General features: G+C 37.4%; 1 protein-coding gene across 5 annotated transcripts in view; it reads right to left on the bottom strand.

Annotated features, from left to right (window-relative positions):
- The window catches only part of DOCK11 (dedicator of cytokinesis 11), a 180,606-nt gene that overhangs the window by 8,538 nt on the left and 158,458 nt on the right, over positions 1–13,610 (bottom strand). For all 5 annotated transcript variants that reach the window (XM_070604660.1, XM_070604663.1, XM_070604664.1 and 2 more), the window contains 3 exons: positions 10,887–11,009; positions 7,521–7,634; positions 6,837–6,983 (listed from right to left, as the gene is read on the bottom strand). In XM_070604660.1, coding sequence (XP_070460761.1) covers positions 6,837–6,983; positions 7,521–7,634; positions 10,887–11,009 — 384 coding nt within the window. The remainder of the gene's footprint in view (positions 1–6,836; positions 6,984–7,520; positions 7,635–10,886; positions 11,010–13,610) is intronic.

Here is a 13,610-nt window from a genome sequence, read left to right as displayed (position 1 = left end):
ATTGCAGTAAAGAGATAGGAAACCTAAAAAGAGACGAAAAACATTTTTGGAGCTGAAAAATACAATAACCAAAAGGAAAATTCACTAGAGGGATTCAAAGGCAGATTTGAGCATGCAGAAGTAATAGTCAGCAAACTTGAAGATAGGACAACGGAAATTATCCAGTCAGAGGAACAGAAAGACTGAAGAGTGACAGAGCCTCAGGGACTGTGGAACATCATCCAGCAGATCAATGTATACACAGTGCGAGTCCTTGAAGGAGAAAAGAGAGGGAAAGGGGAAGAGAGAAAATCTGAAGAAATAATGAGTGAAAAGTTCCCAAAGTTGATGAGAGATATGAATATAAACATCTAGGAAGCTCAAAAAATTCCAACTGGGTAACTCAAAGAGATCCACACTGAGACACATTAAAATCAAACTGTCAATAGCCAAAGACAGAGTTTTGAAAGAAGCAAGAGAGAAGCGACTCATCACATACAAGGGATCCTCAACAAGATTATCAGGTTTCTCATCAGAAACTTCGGAGGCCAAAAGGGAGTGGGCTGATATATTCAAAGTGCTAAGGAAAATAATCTGTGAACCAAGAATCCTATACCTGTCAAAACCGTCATTAAAAGTGAGGGAGAAATTAAGACATTTCCAGATAAAGAAAAGCTGAGGGAATTTGTTACCACTAGACCCGCCCTACATCAAATGCAAAAGGGAGTCCTGCAGGTTGAAATGAAAGGACACCAGACAGTGACTTGAAGCTGTATGAAGAAATAAAGATCTCAGTAAAGGTAAGTACACGGGCAATTATAAAAGCTAGTATTATTGCAAATGGTGTGTAACTCCACTTCTTATTTTCTACAAGATTTAAGAGACTAATACATTAGAAAATTATTAGTCTAAAAGCCAGTATTATTGTAACTTTGGTTTGTAACTCTACATTTTGTTTTCTACATAATTTAAGAGACTAATGCATTAAAAAACTATTAGCTTACGTTTTTGGACAGACAATGTATAAACACGTAATTTTCTGTGACATCAATGACTCAAGGGGTAGAGATGGAGCTTTTAAAGGAGCAGAATTTTGGTATATTATTGCTGTTAAACTGGTATAAATTCAAATCAGTGTTCTAACTTTAGGATATTAAATATAATCCCCATAACCACAAAGAATATAGCTAAAGAATATACACAAAAGGGAATGAGAAAAAAATTTAACCATTTCACCACACAAAAAAAACTAAACACAAAAGAAGATAGTAATGCAGGAAATGAGAGACAAAAAAGCTATAAGGCACACTGAAAACAAATAGCAGAATGACTGAAATAAGTCCCTCCTTATCAGTATTTAAATTTAAGTGGATTAAACCCTGTAATCAAAAGACAGAGATGGGCAGAATGGATAAAAAAACATGATCCAGGGGCCGCCTGGTGGCGCAGCAGTTAAGTGCACATGTTCAGCTTTGGTGGCCCGGGGTTCGCCGGTTCAGATCCCGGGTACGGACATGGCACTGCTTGGCACGCCATGATGTGGTAAGTGTCCCACCTATAAAGTAGAGGAAGATGGGCACGGATGTTAGCTCAGGGCCAGTCTTCCTCAATATGGCAAGAAAATACAACAATTATAAACATCTACACGCTAATAACAGACCATCAAAACACATGAAGCAAAAATTGACAAAACTGAAGGAAGAAATAAACAATTCTATAATAATAGTTGGTGACTTCAATACTGACACTGTCAGTACTGGATAGAACAACCATACAGAAGGTAAGTAAGAAAACGACTGAATAACATAAATATACAGAACACTCTACCCAACAACAACAGAATACACATTCTTCTCAAGTGCACATGGGACATTTTCCAGGACAGACTCTATGTTAGGCCACAAATTAAGTCTCATAGATTTAAAAAGGAAGATATCATACAAAGTATCTTCTCTGACCACAACAGGATGAAATTAGAAATCAATAACAGAAGTTAAATGGGAAAATTCACAAATTTGTAGGAATTAAACAACACATTCTTTAAAAAAAATCAATGGATCAAAGAAGAAATCACAAGGGAAATTAGAAAATATTTAGAGATGAATGAAAATGAAATCACAATATACCAAAACTCATGGGACACCACAAAAGCAGTGCTAAGGGGGAAATTTAAAGCTATAAGCACTTAACATTAAAAAATAGGAAAGATCTCAAATCAACAATCTAATTTCACAACTTAAGGAACTAGAAAAAGAAGAACAAACTCAAGGCTAGCAGAAGGAAGGAAATAATAAAGATTAGATCAGAGATAAATGAAATACAGAATAGAAAAATAATAGAGAAAAATCAATTAAACCAAAAGTTGACTCTGTGAAAAGATCAACAAAATTGACAAACCTTTAACTAGATGGACTAATAAAAAGAGAACACTCAAATTACTAAAATCAGAAATGAAAATGAGGACATTACTACCAATTCTACAGAAATAAAAAAGATTATGAGTACTATGAGCAAGTGTATGCCAACAAATTAGATAACCTAGATGAAATGGACAAATTCGTAGAAACATAAAACCTTCCAAGACTAAACCATGAAGAAACAGAAAAATCTGAACAGACCTATAACTAGTAAGGAAATTTAAAAGAGAACTTAACACCAACCCTTCTCAAACTTTTCCTAAAAACTGAAGAGGAGGGCACACTCTCTAACTTATTCTATGAGGTCAGAATTATTCTGATACTTAAAGCCAGACAAAGCCAGTAGAAGAAAACTACAGACCAATATCCCTTATGAACATGGATGCAAAACCCCTCAACAGAATACTAGCAAATCAAGTTCAGCAACACATTAAAAGGATTATACACCATGACCAAGTGGGATTTATTCCTGGAATGCAAGGATGGTTCAATATATGAAAATCAAGGTAATACACCACATTAACAGAATGAAGGGGAAAAAACCACATGGTCATCTCAATTAGTGCAAAAAAATAAAAAGCATTTGACAAAATTCAACACCCTTTCATAATAAAAACACTCAACAAACTAGGAATAAAAGGAAATTTCCACAATGTGACCAAGGGATGCTATGAAAAACCCACAGCAAACATCATACTCAATGGTGAAAGGCTGAAAGCTTTTCCTCTAAGATCAGGAATTAGGCAAGGATGTCTGCTTTCATCACTTCTATCCAATATGATGCTGGAAGCACCACTGAACTGTACATATAAAAATGGTTAACATAGTAAATTTTATGTGTATTTTACCACAATAAAAAACATATTACAGTTATTATAATTCTATATTGTAGTCATTAACATGACTTTTTCCCCCCCAGTAAATCTCCCTTTATTCAAAACAGTTGAAAATCAGAATACTCAGATAAATTGATTATCCAAATTAAATGTTATTATTAACATCAACATGACTTTTAATGGCTGTATGGATAAATATGATTTACTGAATCAGTCCCTCATTAATAGACTCTTAGGTTGTTTTCTAACATTTTGCTATTGCAAATAATGCTCTGATGAACATCCTTGTATTTAAAACTGTGCATTTTTTCCCTGATCTATTCCTTAAGATAAATTCCTAGAAGAGAAGTTGCTTAGTTAAAAGATTTACATGGATTTAAGGATTTTGATATCTATTACTCAAATACCCTACAGAAAATCTTACCAATTTGTACATGTACGAGCTGTGTTCGACCTGTCAGAGTAGATACTCTTGACTCCATTAATCCTATTCTATGGAGGAAGGGGACCACTGGAAAGCAGAATGGTTCTATTCCAGAGACATAAAATTCTAGTAGCTATGGACTACTTCATGAAGAGTCTAAATTCCATGTTAAGACGCTAAGCTGCTCGAGATAAATCCCAAACTCCGTGTTGGAGTTTCAATCTGTGGGCCTAATGCTCTCCCTCCAGTAGTCTCTTCACTAACTCCACATGATGCCCAGGACGCTCTTCTTTCAGTGTTCTCCCGATTAAACTTGACTTGTGTCTTGGGTGTTGGTGACTTTGTCAACATCCTTGTCATTTATGATAGTCAAGCCTTTTTGTGTTTAGTGTAGGAAACAAAAAAATCAAGCAAACAAAAACCTCCCAAGAAACAGTCCCAGTATCCTTTCTCCCTCCACACACAGAGGACGACAAACAGGGGATAGAAAGTTTCTTAGCATCTTTTAACTTCTCTGAACCCATTCTACTCGTTCTTACATAAAAATCTAAAAGTCTATCTCCAGAAACCTTAACTTTCTTTTCTCCCCCATTCAAAGGCTAGATTTCTCCACAGAGGTAATTATCTGGCTAAGACAAAACACAGAAGGGAAATAAAAAAGAGATCAAGCCTAATTTTAACCTTATAAAAGTAAAATATGTATATGGTAAAGTATTCAAACAGTACACAAGGGTATACATAAACAATTTCTTTCTTCCTGTGTAAGACTCTAGTCCCTCTCTTCAGGAACAATCAATGGTTAGCGATTTTGTATGTATCATTCCAGAAATTTCTTAAGTATATACAAGTGAATATATGTGAATATCAGTTTTTACACAAATGCGATCACCTATCCATAATGTCCTGCATCTCACCTCTTCCCCGCCTCAATAATATATCTTGACAGGTTCATATCAACACTTATAAACCTATGCTAATTTTTTTCAAGATCTAGGTTACTAGACCCATTATATGGGTAAATACCACCATTTCTTTAGCCATATGGACATTTAGATTGGTTCCAGGATTTTGCCATGTGAACTCTGCAGCAATGAATACTTTTATACATACATCGTTGTTTTTCTTTTTTGAGGAAGATTAGCCCTGAGCTAACTGCTGCCAACCCTCCTCTTTTTGCTGAGGAAGACTGGCCCTGAGCTAACATCTGTGCCGATCTTCCTCTACTTTATACGTAGGATGCCTACCACAGCATGGCTTTTTGCCAAGCGGTGCCATGTCCGCACCTGGGATCTGAACCGGCGAACCCCAGGCTGCTGAGAAGCAGAACATGTGAACTTAACCACTGGCCACCGGGCTGGCCCCTACATACATCTTTATGTGTGTATATCTACAAGATAAAATCTTAAACGTGAAATTTTTTGGCCAAGGCACATACATTTAAAATAGGAAAGTTTTGCCAAACTGCTCTTTATATCGTCTGTGTTCCCTGGCAGATTTGGTTCTTTGGCAAGGTAAAGGAGTATTTTTAAGTTTTACTTTCACACACGAAGAAAGAAAGAAGGATTTTCAAAGTAGCAGCTGTTTATCATGTCTGTTGCCTATGGCGAATGACTAAAATATTGTGCATTCAAACAATGTCAGGAGTCCAGCTACCTGATGGTGCTTTGTCACTAGCACTCATTGGCCAGGTTTTCTGAGGCAGAATAAAGCAGAAAATTGCATGTTCTTTGGCAAGCCTGGTTTTCCAGTAACTTTCCATTTACGGTATCAGTCATGTGGCAGCAAGCCTAAGACTATCTGGCTACAAAGAGATAACATCTTCTGTTGTCTTAATGCAATAAAACAACACAAAATAGAGAAACTGATAAGGAAAGTAGAGGTTTTGCCAAATATTCATGAATTTTGAACCTACCAGCAAAGCTATCTTTTTTTTTTCTGCTGGGAAAGATTTGCCCTGAGCTAACATCTGCGTCCGATCTTCCTCTCTCTTTCACTTTATTTTTTGCTGAGGAAGATTTGTCCTAGTGAAGATTTGTTCTACCTAAAGGTAGAACTTAAAATGGTAGAGCTAACATCTGCTGTCAATCTTCCTCTTTTTATACGCAAGCTGCTGCCACAGTATGGCCGCTGACAGACAAGTGGTGTAGGTCCACACTGGGAACCGAACCTGGGCCGCCAACGTGGAACATGGTGAACTTTAACCACTAGGTCTTCAGGGCTGGTTCCCAGCAAAGCTATTTTTAAATGTCTAAGGCATATGTTCAAGATAAAACCATCTCTAAGATACAAAGTCTACAAAGTGATCATTTTCATGGTAGACAATAACATGTCTTTACCACTGCCACGGGCTTTTCACTATGGCAACGCTGCCTACTAGCTGCTAGGGGCTTTGCATAGCACCATGCACATCACAGCTGCTCAGTAAATATTGCTGTGGCCTACAGGTCCTGAACTGTATAGGTCCTGCCCCCTTAAAAATCAGCTCTCATCCTTGGCACACCCATGGCCATGAAGGGCCATCAGGCATTCTTGCTGCTCTTTCCCAAAGTTCTGTCTACAGGGAACTATGCATTTCCTAGGGAAGGGGCCTCTCTTGCTGGAACCTTTCTCATCTTGCCTTGGCAGGGCCTGGGGGGATGGATAACCTTTAGAACAGGGGTCAAGGCAACTTTCCTAAACCTACTTCATTGCAAATGTAACTACTGAACTAAGGCTACCTTAGAATAAAATGTGTGCCCCAAGATGAAGCTGAGAATGACAAGGCACAACAGCACTCACAGTCATAGCTAACTTTTATTGAGCATGCTGGCTTCTATTATTATAAGTGAATGCTTTTTATGTACTAGAAACTCTAATTACTTTCCGTATATTAACTCATTCAATCCATACAACAACTCCACGAGGAAGACACTATTATTAGCTCCATTTTACTAGTGAGAAAAATGAGGCACAGAGAGGTTAAGTAACCTTCCCGTGGTCACACAGCTAGTAAGCAGCAGAGAATGGAGATTTAAATCTTGCTCTCTGATTCCAAAACCCCTCCCTGTCCTTTCTTTCACTATCTGGAAAGGCTCTATTTCCACACTTCTCCTCCATCAGCTAAAAAAGTAAAAAGTCAGGAGCAATGTACCAGGCTTGGAACCAACAAATAATGAATTCAAAATGCAGGGTGTATGTTACCTTGTCTGAATCCTGAATTATTTTGACATTCTCTGTACCAAATTTTTCACCATAAAGTTTAACGAGTCTCAGGGAAATCTCCGAGAGGCCGGTGAGCTTTGGTTCTTTATAGATGTACTCTTTTCCATCCTCTTCTTCAAAAAAAGACTATTATAAAATTAAACATATAATAATTTATAAATAGTATGAGCAAACACAGCATTTGAAGAAAATATCCTAAATAACTAGCAAAAATGTATTTGAAATACATTTTAAATAATAGTAGTAAAAGCTATATGCATATATTCACCCTTTTAACTTCAAATAAGTGAGAATTTTCAAATTCACGGTCATACGAACGTAATATTGGCCTGAAGATTTCCGCCCTTGATTTTTCTCAGTCCCTGTATACTTACCTGGCTTTTATTTGAAAGCTTTCAGTACTAGACGTTAAATACATACTTGAGAAGCATAACGGAAAATGAAACTGAGGGAAAAATGCAAATCTTCTGTTATACTCTGACCTAAGAGATTTAGATACAGGAACTACCGTGAACTCTACACTTAGAAAAGCCGCTTTCCCGCTGTTGTGATGGGCGCTCTTTCTAGACAGAGTCCTCGAACCAAGAACTGCTGCTATGGTAATCTAATAATTCAAAGGCAAATGTTGAAAAAGAACAACTTTATGAATGAATGCATACTTACTTGGCCATAAAAGGCAACTCTGAAGAAAGTGCCTAAAAGTCTTTTTTTTGTGTGCATAACCTCCAGAATTTTTGTGTAAGCTCCATGAAGAGTTCTATAAACTTGAGTAAGTTTCTGAAAAATGAGAATATACAAATCAGCCTTGTCTTTTGGTTAATTACTACACGTCTAAGACAAACACATAGGGGAAAAAAGCAACATTATTTCCTTTTCACGGTGGTTTTGATGGGGTCATTCACACTCCCCTCCCCCAGTGTCATAATTAGATAAAACTCCTTAAAAACTTTAGGTCTAAAGGTAGAACTTAAAATGGTCAAATAACACCGTATTCCTAAATATCATGGTTCATCTCTTCATATCTCAATAGTAGTGTATACTTGAAATATATTGCATTATTGACTACTATTTTCTTTCTTTCTTTATTTATTTATTTTTAAAGATTTTATTTTTTTCCTTTTTCTCCCCAATGCCCCCCGGTACATAGTTGTATATTCTTTGTTGTGGGTCCTTCTAGTTGTGGTATGTGGGACGCTGCCTCAGCGTGGTCTGATGAGCAGTGCCATGTCCGCGCCCAGGATTCGAACCGACGAAACACTGGGCCGCCTGCAGCGGAGCGCGCGAACTCAACCACTCGGCCACGGGGCCAGCCCCTATTGACTACTATTTTCTATATGTCTAAATTATTTTAACTGAAAGAGCAGCAAAATGCTTTGCTTGAGCCCTTACATGGAAAGATGAGGATAAACAATTCACGCTAAAGCTTTTGGAAATGAAAATGAAATGCAGATACAAAAATAATAGTGTAAGCCTCAGTGAGGACTGCTCTTCGACGAGGTCACAAACGTTTTCAAAGATTATATTCTTCTGCCCACCCAGAAAAAGGAAGCACATTGTGGAAAGAATATTATCAAGAATGTGAAAAGATCACTTACAGAATGGGAGAAAATGCTTGTAAGTCACAGATCTGATAAAGTTTTTGTACCCAGAAAATATGAAGAACTCTCAAAATTCACCAACAAAAAGACAGACAAACCAATTTAAAAATGAGCAAAGGACTTGAACAGACATTTCTCCAAAGAAGAAAAACAAATGGTCAACAAGTATATGAAAAAATATTCAAAATCATTGGTCATTAAGGAAACACAAAGCAAAACCACAATGTGATACCACTTCACATCCACTAGGATGGTTTCCAACACAAAACCAAAGACAGCAAGTGTTGGTCAGAAAGTGGAATGTGTATGTTGCTGGTGGGAAGTGAAGAGGGAAAACAGTTTGGTGGTTACTCAAAAGTTATACACAGAATTACCATATGACCCAGCAATTCCATTCCTAGGTATACTCAAGATAAATGAAAACATGGCCGCATAGAAACTTATACATGAATGTTTATAACAGCACTATTCATAATAGCCAAAAGGTGGAAACAACCCAAGTGTCTGGCAATGGATAAATGGACAAACAAATTGTGGCATATCCACACACTGGAATACCATTCAGCCATAAAAAGGAATGAATTCTAATACACGCTTCAATTTGGAGAGACCTCTAAATGTTATGCTAAGTGAAAGAAGCCAGACACCAACGGTCACATCTTCTATTAATCCTTTTTTATGACACATCCAGAATAGGCAAACCCACAGAGACAGAAAGCAGTTTACTGGTTACCAGGGTGGGGAATGGGGTGGGAAGTGATTACTTAATGGGTATGGGGTGTTTTTCTGGAGTGATGAAAATACTTTGAAACTAAAGAGAGGCACTGGGTACACAACATCATGAATGTACTAAATGCCACTGAATTTGTACACTTGGAAATGGTTAATTGGATTGAATTTCACTTCAATAAAAAAAGGGGAGTACAGAAGTAGATGTTCTCTCTCTAAAATTCTTTCCACATTATTTCCTGCAGTTGAGCTCAATTAGAGGGAAATTTCGCTTACTTTTATGGCTGCTATCTCTGACACTTTTCAGTCCACCCCATAAAGGTACACTGAAAAATTATACATCGGCGTCCTAGAAACAATTACTTCATCTCATGCAGAACGCTGTGGGATCCATACAGAACCTTACACCCCTATACAAGGAAATAGGAGTAGTCCCCCTATAGAAACTATCATTTCCTTAGTAGTAAAATGCTCCCTGGGTTTCTGAGAGCCTGATCTTTAACTTCAGAGTAAGAAAGTGAGTATTTTGAAACTTTTACAAATGTTCTTAGGATACTGTAATGCTTAGATAGAAGGGGTAATGCCAATTCTTGTCTTGTCTCATAGGCTATTCTGTGCCATCCTATATGACCTAGACCAAATTATTTAACTCTTGCTTACTAATATGATCACTTGAACTTCACTATGCTTTTTCAGGCATGCCCCATATACACCTAAAGTATGGCAAAGAGAGAAGGACCTAGGACTGGGGAAGAAAAAGTGAGTTTGATCAGAGCCAATCTGGAGCGGAGATTAGAACACTACCCAGATGAAATTAAACATATACCTTTTCACTCTTGGACACTTCAACAATAAAAGACTACTTGTTATATTTAAGGGTGAACTGCTTTGCTTTTAAAAAAAATGTGGCTTGAATCCTAAATCACCCCACCCCAGGACAGCAGAGGTAGAAACGTCGATATGGACTCAGAGGTTAGAATATAGAAATTTCCTATTCAGTGCTGGTGGCAACAGTTCTTCACTATACTATTACTCTTTATTAACTACCCTTTATCAACAGTTTTATTTGACAGACTAAATTAGAAAAACTCCTCATAATAGGGCTATTACTAGTGTCTTATTATCTCCCCCATTGTCATCTGCCAGCATCTTTAGTCTCCCCATCAACTTGCAAAGAATGGAATCATGCCTATGCCTCTTCCCAGGGCAACACGGGAATTCAACAGTTTTTTTAGGGAAGGTTTAGTGAAGACAACATTGATTTTTTTATGCCCTGAGGGGAAGGGGGAGACCGCTAGATAAAAATGTTTTGAGAACCACTGGCATGATCGAAATTTCAATTTACAGTTTGGATGTTTTACCCTTAATTTCATTTGGAAAATTTATATGAATATAAGGTAGGATTCTAATTTTAGGATCTCACAGCATTTTAAGGATCTTAACTTTCAAACTGGAAAAATGTGTCAAAGTGATACACTAAGTTAAGTATACTGTATGATAAAATGCAAATGTCATAATATAATTAACCTTCTAGTCTTCAGGAGGCACATCGTAGAGTGATAGTAACATACTATATTACTATTTTTCTAAGACTAAAATATCAAATCATAGATCTGATAAAGGTTTAGTATCCAGAAAATATAAAGAACTCTCACAATTCAACAACAAATAGGCCAATGATGCAAATGTTTAAATTACCTACCTCAAACTCACGACGTTTCTCATAAATTGGAATGATCAATTTGGAAATCTCAGAAATTACTTCATAACGTTCTGCTTTCCATAAGCCATCCACACATTGTTCTAGCAACTCCAGCAAAACTTCCTGCATTAAGAGAAAAATGCAATCAGGAATTAAAGATAGTGTTAGAGGTCTGGGCAAATAAATTTTGAACCATTTCAAGTTAAAGGACAGACAGAATGTACTAAATTTAATGAAATGCAAAGGAATATATGTGTTAACTATTTTCTAAATCAAATACTTGACATATTTGAAATTGAAACCACTCTTAAAAATATTAAATATTGGGGGCCAGCCCCTTGGCCGAGTGGTTAAGTTCATGCACTCCACTTCAGTGGCCCAGGGTTTGCTGGTTTGGATCCTGGGCAGGGATCTATGTACCACTCATTAGGCCATCCTACATAGAAGAACTACAATGACCTACAACTAGGATAAACAACTATGTACTGGGGCTTTGAGGAAGAAAAAAAAAGACGAAGATTGGCAAGAGATGTTAGCTCAAGACCAATATTCCTAACCAAAACAAAACAAATAAATAAAAGGTTTAAAGTTTAGCAAAAAACTTAAATATTGACAGTAGTAAATGACACCTATTTATTCTGTTTATTCACATAATGAAGATGTTAACTGTATTTACTAATAGTAACACATTGAGAAGGAGTATCTTTAATTCCAATTTTTTGGGGAGGGAGGAAGATTGGTCCTGAGCTCACATCTATGCCAATCTTCCTCTATTTTATGTGGGATGCCACTACAGCGTGGCTTGACGAGCTGTGCTAGGGCCATGCCCAGGATCTGAACCTGAGAACCCCAGGCCACCAAAGCAGAGCACGTGAACTTAACACTATGCCACCAGGCTGGCCCTAGGAGTATCTTTAAAAGGAGCTATATTGTTTGCTTCAAACTGAGGATGTCTGAATGTCTAACAGGTACATTTCATCAAGCCTGTAAGTGTCCATTATTTTTCCTTTATATTGAAATTACTATTTACACATAATACAGTCTTAAGAAAATGTGACAAATTTCAAGCTCCTGCGTCAGTGATAAAAGCGTTTATTAAAATATGACTTTGGTAAAGAATGCTTCCAGCCTGACTGTTGGTTCTAAACTTAGTGAGAATGATAGGCTAAGAGCTCAAGATAGAGATCTCAGACCTCGCCAGAATAACAGCTGCTATAAAACAAACTATTTTGTGAACCATCACCTCATGTTCTCAACAATAAAAAGATGAAGCCAATTACTGATGCTATCTAAAAGTCTTTAACAGCTTGTTTCTATCTTAAAGAGATGTACTTCACACCTATAGAACTGATTTGCTCAAATGGCTTTTCTTGTATGTCCTTTAGACAGTTTTGAATTCATCTTTTTCCTAAACTAGCTCTTTCACTTGTGTTTCCTATCTAGCCAGTGTCAACACTCTATAAACCCTTAGGTAGAAAGCTAAGAGCAATTTTGACTTTATGGGTTGAACTGGGTACCTCAAAAAGATAAACTGAAGTCCTGACTCCTGGTACCTGAGAATGTGACCTTATTTGGATATAAGGTCATTGCAGATGTAATTAGTTAAGGTGAAGTCATAGTGAAGCAGAGTGTGCTCTTAATCCAAGAAGACTGGTAGCCTTATAAGACAGAGACATACAGGGAGAACACCATGTGACTACAGAGGTAGAGATTGGAGTAATGCAGCTACAAGTCAAAGGATGCCAAAGATTGACAGCAACCACCAGAAGCTAGGAAGAGGCAACGAAGGATTCTACCCAGAGTCTCAAAGGAAGCACGGTCCTGATGACACCTTGATTTCAGACTTCCAGACTCTAGAACTGTGAGAAAATAAATTTCTGTTGTTTAAGCCACCCAGTTTGTTATGGCAACCCTAGCAAATTAATACACTCTCTTTCTTTACTCCTCCTCTAATCAGTTCATCACCAAGTTCTGCCACTTTTACTTCCTAAATATTTCTGAAATCTGACCCTTCCTACTCTCATTGCTAAAGTTCAAGACCTCATTATTTTTTCCTAACTGATCTTCCTGCCTCCGGTCTTAGCACTTTCAAATCTATCTACAAATATGCCACAGAGTTCTGATTAAAATGTAAACCAGACCATGTCCCTCTCCCTTTCTTAAAATCTCAGATGGCTCCCCATCATTCACAGAACAAAGGACAAGCTCTTTCATTTGGCACACAAAGCGTGCAATGATCTGGCCCGTACTTCTATGATCTCATCATTCATCATGCCCAGCCTTGTAGCTCATGTTCCAACAACGATTTACTAGCAGTTCCCCGGTAGCACCGAGGTGTTGTCTTAACTTTGTGACATTGTTCATGCTGTACCCTTTTGTCTTTTAATCCCTCTCACCTGGTTAATCCCTTTAGAACAGCCTAGGTACCACCTCTTCCAGGATCCTTCTCCTGATCAACACAGAGTAGCACGACACTAGACACCTTTTTTCTCACTCTGATAATTCATTGGGTGGATATTTATCACTATACTTGCCCATTATCTGTGTATCTGACTTTTCAAATAGCCTGTGACCCTTCAAGAGTAGGGAGACAATATCTTATTTATATTGTTTTCTTCAGTCACTAGTATAGTGGCAGTGCGCAGCAGACGTTCGTCAAATGTCACTACTTGAATAAATGATCTGTGTATTAACATTTAATAGTCAAATTAAAACTTCCAGCAA

Source organism: Equus przewalskii, chromosome X (assembly GCF_037783145.1).
Source record: "Equus przewalskii isolate Varuska chromosome X, EquPr2, whole genome shotgun sequence".
Classification (NCBI taxonomy): domain Eukaryota; kingdom Metazoa; phylum Chordata; class Mammalia; order Perissodactyla; family Equidae; genus Equus; species Equus przewalskii.
The sequence above is the reverse complement of the archived record's forward strand: the minus strand, read 5'-3'. Positions and strand labels throughout refer to the sequence as shown.